Source organism: Pelodiscus sinensis, chromosome 5 (genome assembly GCF_049634645.1).
Source record: "Pelodiscus sinensis isolate JC-2024 chromosome 5, ASM4963464v1, whole genome shotgun sequence".
Lineage (NCBI taxonomy): Eukaryota > Metazoa > Chordata > Testudines > Trionychidae > Pelodiscus > Pelodiscus sinensis.
In genome coordinates, this window is record NC_134715.1 from 35,539,634 (window position 1) to 35,552,197 (window position 12,564).

Below are 12,564 nucleotides of genomic sequence, written 5' to 3' on the forward strand. Positions count from 1 at the left end.
GGTAAAAGTGAGTTTGACTCATACATCAACGTACATCCTTATATGTTAAAAATTAATTGAACTCAAGTATATGAAGTACGGTCTTTTACTCTGGATGGAAATTTGCCATTTATTTGTGGTAGGGTTAATAAGCATGGGGAATTTCTTTCTGGTATTGGGACTAGCTGGTGGAAAGCTCAAATGAGCAAGAAGAAAGATTGTCTTATTATAAAACAGAGGTGGAGTTTGTTTAAAAAATTAAGAAGCATAGCTTGGAAGAATGGATTATAAGGTGGGCAGAAACCTGGCTCAATAGTCAGGCTCAAAAAATAGTGATCAGCTGCTTGATATCTAGTTGGCAGCCAGTATCAGAGTACCCCAGAGGTCCATCCTGGGGCTGGTTTTGTTCAACATCTTCATTAATTATCTTGATGATGGGATGGATTGTATTGCACCCTTACAAGATTGCAGATGACACTTAACTGGGGGAAGAGGTAGATACATGGGAAGGCACGGATAGGATCCAGAGTGAGCTAGACAAATTGGAGGACTGGGCCAAAAGAAATCTGATGAGGTTCAACAAGGACAAGTGCAGAGTCTTGTACTTAGGACAGAAGAATCCCATTCAAACCTTCAGGCTGGGGACTGACTGGATAAGAAGCAGTTCTGCAGAATAGGACATAGGGATTACAAGTTGGATGTGAATCAACAACTGCCAAGAAGGCTAACAACATATTGGGCTGCATTAATTAGAGCATTGCCGGCAAACTGAGGAAAGTGATTATTCCCCTCTATTTGGCACTAGTGAGGCCACATCTGGAGTAAGGCCAGTTCTCCTCCCCCCCACCCGCAACTACAGAAAGGATGCGGACAAATTGGAGAGAGTCCAGTAGAGAGCAACAAAGATGATGAGGGGGCTGAGGCACATGCCTTATGAGGAGAGGTGAGGAAACTGGGCTTATTTAGCATGCAGAGGAGAAGGGCGAGTGGGGATTTGATAGCAGCTTTCAACTACCTGAAGGGGGAGGAGGAGGTCGCAAAGAGAATGGAGCAAGGCTATTCTAATTAGTGGCAAATGACAGAACAAAGAACAGAACAAAGAGCAATGGTCTCAAGTTGCAGTGGAATAGGTCTAGGTTGGATATCAGGAAAAGACTACTTCACTAGGAAAGTGGTGAAGCACTAGAATGGCTTGTCTAGGGAGGTGGGTGAAATCTTCATTCTTAGAGGTTTTTAAGGCTAGGCTTGACAGAGCCCTGGCTAAAATTATTGGGGCTGATCCTGCTTTGAGCAGAATGCTATGCTAACTGACCTTCTGAGGTCTTATCCAACCCTAATCGTTTATGAAAAACTCACTACAAAATTTTAAGTGTGACACTGATGGCCTGTTTTAATAGGTACTGACTGACCAAAACTACTGTCATCACTAAGAGCTGGAGATGCTCAAAACCTTTGAAAATCAAGCTATTAATTTATCTGTCTCAGTTTCCACATCTGTTCAAAAGCGATATGTACCTCAAAAAGGTGTATGAAATATTTTTTCCTGAATGCTTAGAGATCTTCTGATGGATGGGCCTAAAAAAGAAAAAAAAATGAAATGTGACATTAAAGATATTGAATGCTACACAAAATCATTAATGGGTAAATGTTCACTGTGCATGAAATCAGTGAAATGATTCAGGCTCCTGTTGACTTCAGTGGGCTTTAGATTAACACCTGATCTTTGCAAGAGACATAGGAAAGGTAATACAGGCCACTGTTTTCAGGATAGAGACTTTGCTAAGTCCTTGGTCACTTAGATCCTGAAGGCATTTAGGAGCCTAATTCCCATTCACATCAATTGGAGTTAGGCTACTAAATAACTCTGAGGCTCTGGACCATAGTCCCCCATTTCATTCAGAGTTTGAGAATTAAAGGCTTTTCCCAAACTTCAGGATATGAATCAGAGGATATAATGGATTATGTCATTTCTGTCCATATGGTTCCTAAATTAGGAAGAACAATGATTTGTCTGATGCATAATGCTCATTTGGCATGTGCGCAAAAATAAATAAATAAATAAATAAATAAATAAAAGTAGTACTGTATATTACTGAATGAAGACTGTGAAGGACCAAACCTTTTTCATGAACAGAATTTTTGTTTGAAAGTACTGCATTGGTAAGAAGATTAGGATTTGTGGAATATGAATGGATTTCTCCTATAAATAGGTCAGAATGCTCTGAAATTTTTAGAACACTGTCATTTAAAAAGAACAGGGTTAAGTAATGTCCTATAACGGTATTAGGCAAGTTATTACATTGGTATTTTTAATTCTTTTCACCTCGACTTAGGAAACACTGGAGAGTAGTTACTCTGAATGACTCTGTAGAATAGTTATTTCGAAATAGCAGCAGTCGAGTGCCCACACTACCACTCTTTCGAAATAACTATTTCAAAATAAGCATTATTCCTCGTGGAAAGCAGGAGTAGTTATTTCAAAATAAAAAAATGGGCTCGGTAGTGTGGATGCTCCACTTTTTATTTCGAAATAAGGGGAGTTACTTCAAAATAACTCCCTAGTGTATAATTCCCAGGGCTAAGTGTATACCTGCATCCTGTAGATACAGTCAGATTGGTAAGAGCAGTTTCCCTCTCATCTCCCTTTTCACCAATTAGGAAAGACAAAGCAGATTAGCAGGGTAGAATAGGCAGAGGGGAGCTTGAACTGTGGCTATCTCTAATGTACCTGTTTAGTAATAGGAGATTCCTTGAAGTCTGTCAATCTGGTGTCTTTGCCAAATACTTGAATTTTCTCTTTCTTTTTTTACACACACACAGAAAGATACACTACATGAAGAGTGACATGTTCTTGCAGATCTGTTGTTCCTTCCTCATACTGCTGGCAAGTTCTCATTCTCTTTCATATGCTAAAATGCTAAACAGTATGCCAGTAGCCCAACAATAATCTGCTTCAGTTTGGAAGTGCAGGAATGGATTTCTGTCATTGATATTCAATAATTGTGGTTATATTTGAGGTTTTATTGTTCCTAGGAAAGAGACAGTGGCTGCTCGTCATCACTTCCTGGACAGTCATCTTCACTCATCTCTCAAGCCATGTCCCCTGCTTCACCTGTGATGTTCCAACCTGGCCCTGGTTACTTCAGCCAGTCAGCAGCAGCAGCTGACAAACCTGGCAAGAGACTGACTCCCTGGGAAGCAGCAGCCAAGTCTCCTCTTGGCCTAGTAGATGATGCATTTGGTCCCCAAAACATTCAGGAATCCATTGCTGCTAATGTAGTATCAGCTGCCCGCAGAAAAACACTGCCTGAGCCACCAGATGATTGGAAACAAAGGGTTTCCTGCATGCCACCAGCCCCAGGTATTCATACTAACCTGGCATCATTTGGAAGGAGGCAGTCTGGTATTATGTCCCCACCAAAAAGCACCATGTCTGCCCCCAATTCTACTTTCCAGTGTGGCTCTCGGCTTCAATATGCATATTATGGTCAGCGATCCCGAACAGATCCTGACATGATGTCCATGGATTCTAGGTCTGACTACTGCCTGTCAATGGCCAACTCAAACTACAATCCACATCCAAGAGGATGGAGGCGTCAAACATGAAAGGTAGAAGAAGCTGCCATATTTTCCCTCCTGCTTTCAGTTGGAGGAGTAAAGTGACCTGTCTGAGTATCTTCTTGTTGTCTGACAGTTTCTGAACTGAAGGAATGAGGAAGTTGTGTAGAATGATGCAGTCTTCAGGATATTTCAGGGCTTTCTGTCCTAGATTAGATTCAATTTTATCCCCAAACTGCAGTTTTGTTTTTATTAAAAAAAGATCAAGTTTGCATCTCAGCATAGGTGGGATAATTAATGTACAGAAAGCTTTAACTATACAGAGTACAAAAACATTAACAGAGGAGTGAATGAAATATACAAAGAATGAAATAAGGCTTTTTACATGATATTTTCTGGTGGGCTCTCTAGGATTTCTGGTATTTTTGATAGCTGAATTTTAGGGCACTGGACATACACTTTAGAGAGGATTATTTTTCCAATGAACTCCAAAGTTCCAAAAGATTTAATCAGAATACAGATCATATAATTTTTCTATAGTTTTTAAAAAAGGGATTCTAGCAAATTAAATCTTATAGTTTTACTATGATAAACACACGGTGCTTCCATAGACATTTTATCTGAAGCTCTGGTACACATATGTTAATATCATGTAATCATGAAGTTCAGAGGTATTTCAAGAAAGTTTGGGGTATAATGCTTCATTGTAAGCCTTGGTTGTTGTAATTACCCACACTAGCTTGAAAACAGCAGGAAAGAGAGTTAATTATTATGAACCATTGTTACAATGCTTGGAGAAATATTTAATATAGCTAGGTTACATTGAAATTGGGTTACGAGGGAATATTGTAATAAACGTCAGCCTTGTGAAGGTGATGAACGATAACTACATTTATTTGGTTGTGAAATGTTTAGCTTGGTAAACATTTAGTGCAGCAGATTCTAATACTAGTAATTGAATACCTGAAAGGCTTTTGATGTGTAGTTTCATTTTGGAAGACCAAAATAGTTTATATATCAAGGACAAATCATGTTACACGCAGGAGGTATGTGGAATATGGTTTATGATAGGTGTTAACTGGTCTGAGTCTAGTTAAGACAACACATATTTGGAGAATTCAAGAAGGAGTGGGCAATAATTTTTGAGGGGGGGCCACTCCGAGAATTTGGTAAGTGGTCAAAGTCACACTCTTCCATGATATAAATGGAGGAGGTGTGGGGTCTGGGATGGAGGTTGGGTGCAGAAGGGAGCTTGTGGTAAGGGACTGGAATTCAGGAGGGGGCTTTGGGATCTGGAAGGGAGTTTCAGTGAAAGAGGGGATTGTGACCTGGGGTAGGGAACTAGGGTGAAGGAGAGGGTGCAGGGTCTGGAAGGGGGGTATGGGTGCAGGAGAAGGGGTGCAGAAGGTTTCAGTTAAATGGGGTAAGGGTGCAGGAGGGGGGAAAGAGAGGCTGGGGTACCAGAGGTAGGCTCTGGCTGGGAAGCACCACAGCTGAGTCTTCAACAAGGGTCCCTATCTTCCATGCCCCTGCACTGGTTGCAGGGTCTGTGTGTGGCTGAGTCTGAACACTGCAAGCTCGGAGAGGGGTGGGGTACATTGCACGCTGCCTTACCTGCAAATAGGCAGCTCCCATTGGCGCAGAAACTGACCAATGGGAGCTGCAAGAATTTGCTGGGGGAGGCAGGTGAAGCATACAAAGCCTCTTTTCCCCCACGGGCTCTATTTTACCTATCCCTGTCAGAGTATAAATAGGTTTTGATGGATTCGGAGAACTGGTAAATAATTTTGTTACAGCTGGTACATATCTTACATTTACAGTTCACTTAGTTAATAGTAACATATGGGCTAAGCCATATATTGCAAGCTTTCTGGGTACTTTAGATAGTGTTAGGTGTTAAATGAATACAGTTTTATAGACTACACCACACCATCCTCAGTTGTTTGGCATTCTTCAAATATCTATCAAGCACAGCCACTTGAAAATATTGCTGAAACTCAGTTGAATGCCTGTGCCTAAGTGTAAGCAGAGCAATTTGAAAAAGAAAAATTAAACTTCAGATGCATAAGAAAGCATACAAAGAAACCATGTTATAACCCAATATAGTTTTGTGTTGTGTTTTTGTTTTGAATTGTATTCTTTATGCTTAATTCTGTTTCCAGTGTAACCATGTCCAGAAAATAATAATTTGGCCAAATGCAATATCGGGGGGGGGGGGGGGGGGGAGGGGAGCATTTCACTTCTCTGAATCTGTACAATAGCTTTGTACTTCCTTTGAAAAGGATATCATGCATTCTAATGGAATGTGGAAATGTGGTTAGAAATAAAACACCCACACCTAAAAAACCTGCAAAAATGTCCGTATTTTAAAATATTGCAAAGATTATGTTGTGAATCAAAATTATATCAAATGTGGGTCAGTGCTGAACACATTTACTGTAAACACGTGCTGTAAAATTACTCATCATGTGCCTTAGTGTTTGCAGGACTGAACTCTAAAAAAAATTTAACAAACGCTGTATATAAGACCCAGAATAATTCAACATGGATGTTATTATGTAAGTTACAATATTTATACATGCTAACTTTTCATCACTATCCTATTCAGGGCTAGGCTTTTACACTTAAACTTTTTCATCTCTCACTGAGTCTAGCCAGAACTGGATCATGTACATCGTAGCACCAGTCCTGTGGCCATTACTCTGAAAAATGTTTATGAAATCAATGTCAGTGTAACTAGCTTGAGTAAGAGCTGCAGGATGAGCTGCAGTACTGCCTTCTGTGTTACCATAGCCACCTTTTTGACTGTTTTAAAGTAGGGAAAGCCAACTCCACCTAAATGAACCCTAATGGGTAGCCACATAACATTAGGATTTTGAAGGGGGAAGAGACTGGTTAATAAAGACACCACGTCTAAAGAGAATGTATACCTATCACTCTTAGGGTATGTCTAGACTACATCCCTCTGTCGCCAGAGGGATGTAAATTAGACAAACCGACATTGCAAATGAAGCGGGGATTTAAATCTCCTGTGCTTCATTTGAATAAAAATGGCTGCCGTGTTTTGCCAAGTCAGCAGTTTATCGGCAAAAAGTGGCTGTCAAAATGGGGATTGGGCAACAAAGAAGGCCTTTGTCACCGGATCCTGTAAACCTCATTTTACGAGGCATAAGGGATCGGCCAACAAAGGCTCTCTTTGTCGCCCGATCCCCGTCTTGACAGCCGCTTTTTGCCAACAAACTGCTGATTCTGCAAAAATGTGGCGGCCATTTTTATTCAAATGAAGCGCAGGAGATTTAAATCCCCACTTCATTTGCGATGTCAGTAGGTCTAATTTACTTCCCTCTGGCAACAGAGGGATATAGTCTAGATATACCCTTATACTGACAAATAGGAATACTTGTTTCCAGAGGACAACAGGTTCATACAATGTTCTTATTCGGGTCAATGGAAATTTTGTCATTAACTTAAGTAGATGCGGTGTCAGGCCTCAGCTATTAATATTATAGTGCATACGGAGCTTTCTGACGCATCACTCTGCACTTTTTAATCTTCCTTCTTTCCCTTATCCCTTTCTGGCAAAAATATTTCAGTCAAAATTAGGGTTGCCAGATAGTTTAACAAAAAATACTGAACACCCCCCGCCCCCAGGAAAAAAATTCTGTCGAGGGGGAAAAAAAAGGGGAGGGAGACCAAAGTTGTTAAGGAAAAAAAAAATAAAAAAAAATGTTGTAAAAAAGGAGGCTGACCCTTTAAGATGTCTGCCATCTTGGGCACCATTTTTAAACCCTGCAGCTCCGACCCAGTAAGCACAGGGAAGCCGGGGGGGGGGAGGGGGGGGGGGAGGGAGGGAAAGCTGGTGTGGGCTGTTTGGGAGGGGCGCAGGAGCAGCTTCGCGAGCCGCACTTTTGGGAGGCAAGAGCTGCATGCGGCTTGAGAGCTGCAGATTGGCCATGGCTGGTGTTGAGGCAGGCATCATGTGGCCACCTCCCGGTTCTCTGCTGGTCATATGGGCCAGGGCAGCATGCGCTCCGCTCTCCCCCAGCCCAGCACCCCCCCCCCCAGCGTGGCATCCGGCTAGTGTCCCTCCTGCCCCCGTTCACTACAACTCTGCCGCATTCCTTACTCCCCTGCCCCCGCCAGACACCGCAGGGGAAAATTGTCCCTGCCGGGCTTCCATCCTAGGGAAACAGGAAATACCGGACATTTCTCATGTCCGGTATTTCTTGTCTTTTTTTTTTACCGGACTGTCTGGGTGAGTATCAGACACCTGGCAACCCTAGTAAAAATTATGTGATTGTGTTGTGTTATGTGTGAGCTCTGAATATTCCTTTAAAGTGTTTCCGATATTTTATTGTTTTTGAATGCATAGATCTACTCACAGTTAACAGGAGAAAATACCCTCTATTTTAGATGCCTAATATTTACATTAGAACTGACTTTTAAACCTGAGAGTTGCCTTTGTTAATATGCAGAGAGTTTGAATATGCAAATGTAACCAACCATTTTGTTTCTGTAGTTATACTAGAAAATATATGTCCACAGTTCTTGTTCATAATTAGTATTCATTTTAGTTAGCTGCATTGCCATTAAATATATATTCAAATTACATTTTTGCATTGTAGAAAAAGTCTGTGCTATCCTTAATAGATTTTCACTTCTACACACTGTTTGTTCACTGCAAAGGACACTTTATTTGAAGACAACATGCCAGAGATGTAAAATGTATTATTTAATAAAGTGATTTTCCCAATCAGGTGAAAGGCAATGTTGCTTTCTCCCTATACATGTTAGTTTTGAAATAATTTGAACCCAAATAAAGTTTAATCACTTATTCCATACCATTTTTAGAGTCACTGAGTTTATTGGTCTGTAACTCCACAGCTGGTGAGCTTCTAGAAGCTTAAATCATTATCAGCTCAAATGGCAACATGTCAAAGTCAGTAGAATTTCATCTTCACATTGAGTAAGCGGAGGAAATAAACACATGTAAAATTGCATTCTCAAAGCAGTTTGCATCATTTTAATTCTCTCTCTCTCAGCATGGTTCCCCTTTGAAGCTTGATACTGACATCTGCCTCCCTCCAGAATTATCTGTCTACCATCATTGCATATAAACACCTTGTTAGTGTTCCTCAGAAGAGCTGGATTATTAGGCCTGTTATTTTTTTAAATGAAAAGTTTCTATTTTCAAAAGAAATAGTGGCAGAGGGACAGATTGTGAACTCACTGCTAACTCTTCCACACATCTCAAGTTAGGGTGTGTCTAGACTACTGAGTTTTGTTGACAAAAGTGGACTTTTGTCGACAAAACTATACCTGCATCTACACTACCACTGAACTCAGCAGTTTTGTCGACGCTGGTAAACCTCATTTTACGAGGCATAACACCTTCTGTCAACAGAGTTCTGTCGACAGAAGGTGTTATTGCCTGTAGGGTTGCGTCTAGACTACAGGGTTTTGTTGACAAAGCAGCTTGCTTTGTCGACAGAACTGAATGTGTCTAGACGCTCTATGTCGACAGAAGTTTTGTCGACAGATACTGTCGACAAAACTTCTGTCGACAAAACCCTGTAGTCTAGACGTACCCTTAGTAACTGCTCACCAGTGTTTACAGTCTTGCCCATAAAAAGCCAAATCCTGCATCCTCCTCTTATAGGACTACATCAATGAAGTAAATTGCATCTTTTGCATTAGTAATGCAAGCAGGCAGGATCTGGCCACAATATAAAAGTAGAAAATGTGAGCTACAAATCTTGAAGCCAATAAAACCTGGCAATGGTACTTGTAAGTCTTTGGTATAATTAAACATTGAAATACAAAGGGAGCTGTATATATGCTACTCAGAAGTATATTTGATTTTTAACTTCTAGGTTGCTTAAATACAATACAAATAAACTAGTTGAGTGCAATGAATATTCAGTGTAATGAACAATCTTTGGAGTAGAGAGAAGTCTAAAGAGTTAAGTATTATCAAAGTTTTTATTTTGTTCAAGATGAGTTATCACCTGTTTGTTATTCCATGATAAACTAGAGCATTGCATTATTAGGGGAAAATCCCTCAATTTCTAGAAACAGGCACATTTAAATCAGCTTTTAAAATGTTTTATTAAAGTGTACTTTTTAAGAAATTTTACAATTCTAAAAAAGTTAAATAAAACTTTGTCTGAAAGTGTCCTCATTTTTTATACTGAAAATATAGTCACCTTACCACATGTAGAGATGCACTTAAAATTCCAAGTCCAGATCTAGGTGAAGCTTGGAACCAAATCTAAATTCAGAATGTCTGGGTCAAAAACTGTGACTGATCCCAATACAGAGTTTGAAACCACTAAATTCAGATCAGGATCCAGATCCACATTTCCCCAAAGACTGAGCATGTTCCAAATCAGTCTGTGGATCTAATTTCAATGTGAAAGCCATATAATCTCTGTCAGAAGGAATGAGGAAGCCACCCTCCCCCCTTTTTCATGCTTAATGGTCAACAATATCAATGCAACCAGGTACACTAGGAAAAAACAAAATCAAAACAAAAATTCACCTGCTAGAGTTTGAGTAACTCAAAAGTAACAGCTCTTTTGCAGCTGACTCAGCCACTTTCAACTTGTTTTGAAGACTGCATGCACATATTTTGCTTTTGCAGGGGGAAAAAGGAAGAGCAGCATGTTAACTTAAGTCTGGCATTTAACTTTTAAATTAGATGTCTTCCAAAGGGACTTGTTTAATAAATTCAAACTACAGTAATTTACTAGCAGCATTAACTTTGTGACATCCCAAAGAGATCCTGTGCTTGGCACAGTACAAATATTGCTACAAATAGATCTCTGGGGAAGGGGCTTGTAGCCTAGGAACACATCTACACTGTAAACAAACTTTACAGTATCAATCTTACAGACTGAGTCAAATGAATCTGGCTCACACTACAGGGTTTAAAACAGCATTGTACACACTCTACTAGGTCTGGCACAATCAGGGCCTGGGGGTGGGGGGAGCGTGTGAAGTTTACTCTGCTCTACCCCCACCCTGTAAGGAGCACGTGGCTCTTAGAAGCACTACATGCTCCTGGCAGGGCAGGAGGAAGCTTTGCACACTCCTCCATCCCCAAGCCCTGATTGGCCTGGGGTGGGGAGAGCATACAAAGTTTCCTCCACTCTGCCCCCGCCCTGCAAGGAGTGTGCAGCGCTTAGAAGCGCCACATACTCCTGACAGGGCAAGAGGAGACTTTGCATGCTCCCCTGCCCCCAAACGCTGATTGGCTGCAGGCAGAAGAGGGAGTGTGGGAAGTCTCCTCCCACCACCAGAAGCATGGGTCCCTAGGGGGAGGGAGGGCAATCATGATCTGTGGGTGAGGAGCAGGGAAGTATCTTTGACCCACCCCTCCTGCTTGAGGTCCCACCCCTTTCAGTGCGGCCCGGGGCCACTTCAAAAATTTCTGACATGGCCCCTGGCAAAAAAAATTATTGCCCACCCCTGATCTAGCCTAATCTCTGGCACACTGCCAGTCCCACCCATTCCTGAAATAGACTCCTGATCTCTGGCTGAGTCACTGAAGTCATGGTTTTAAGACTTCAACTTACAGAGCCGCCTGCCTTTATACTAACTTAAACCTAAAAGTGACCCACCCCACTCCCCACCCTGGATTTCTGACATTCTGTCCTGGGGAAAAATTCCTTCCTGACCTCAAATATGGCAATCAGTTAGACCCAGATCATGTGAGCAAGACCCACCGGGCACTACCTAGTAAACAATTCTCAGTGGTAACTTAGAGCCTCCTCATTAGTGCCCTATCTCCAGCATCCCAGGATTTTTGCTACTGGCAGTTGCCAATGGGCCACATGTCCTCATCAGAAATCAAGTCATACACTCACCTTCATAAACTTATCAAGCTCCGTCTTGAAGTCAGTGAGGTGTTTTTTGTTTTTTTTTGCTGTCATTGCTCCCCTTGGAAAGCAGGATGTGTGATGGCCTCTCCCTTTGAGTATTTGATCATCATTGACCTCCATCCCTAATGCTAAGCCTCACTTTGGTATTAGTTTCAGTTTTGCTGCAAGTACAATTAAAGGTACCACAGAAGACAAGTTTTTCATATCAACTGACTCCATCTCCTTTTCTGCTGGTTCCAAATATAACATACCTCTTCCCTGACCTCTTGTATGTCATTTGGTCAGTGGCAACACTGACCCTATCAGAAGATTAAAAAAAAAATCAGGAAAATAAGTTACATTCTTACCACATCTATGTAATAGGCACAATAACAATCGTTAATTCAATCAAATAGCTTTTTCAGAGAACAGATTCATCCTCAATAAGAGTTTGTTTCTGCAAGAAGTTAAGGGCACTGAAGGGGATACAGAACATGAAAGTTTTGCATCTAACCTGCAAGCAAATACATTAATGAGTGAATTTAATCTCTCTCCTCAGATTCTCCATTAGCCTTTTGTCCCTTTGCCATATGCATTTATTTTTAAAAAAATACAGAATTCTGTTTATTTAAATTTCAAATTGTTGCTTATCTGCGATTGGCCAGAGAAGTCACAGGGTTTTTTTGTTCACTGATTGGATGAATGCAAAAATGCTTCTGGCCCACAGTTATTCAAGCTGGTTTATTTGAAATTCAGTTTTCGTGAACAATCACACATATGCCAACAAATTTCACACTACGCCAATATTTGTGGAAAGAGAAGATGAAAAAGCATGAGCACAGCCAAAGTAATTGTACTTAAAAAAAACCCAGTCAAATAACTTTTTGTGAAGGAAAAAAAAGTTTGCCCTATTCTTTCGAAAGTCCAAAGCACAAAACAGCAAGACAAACACAAATTCTTAAATCTGGTCCTGACCAGTAGAGGGCAGCAGTGTGCACGGCATGCAAGCCAATATAATTACAATTTTCCCAGATAAAGCTGGAGAGCATATGGAGGTCATAGGAGTTCTGTCCAGCAGCCAGATGCCAATCTGTAATGATCCATGTCTGCATACTTGTACAGACTGCACAATAACCAGCTAAACCACATAGATGCTGCAGTCGGA

At 41.0% G+C, this 12,564-nt stretch overlaps 1 protein-coding gene across 2 annotated transcripts in view; it reads left to right on the top strand.

The window, feature by feature from the left end:
* SYNPO2 (synaptopodin 2) overlaps positions 1-6,044 on the top strand; it is a 110,433-nt gene extending 104,389 nt beyond the window's left edge. For both annotated transcript variants that reach the window (XM_006112606.4, XM_025190685.2), the window contains exon 5: positions 3,013-6,044. In XM_006112606.4, coding sequence (XP_006112668.1) covers positions 3,013-3,585 — 573 coding nt within the window. In that variant the 3' untranslated portion in view covers positions 3,586-6,044. The remainder of the gene's footprint in view (positions 1-3,012) is intronic.
* Positions 6,045-12,564: the final 6,520 nt, after the last annotated feature.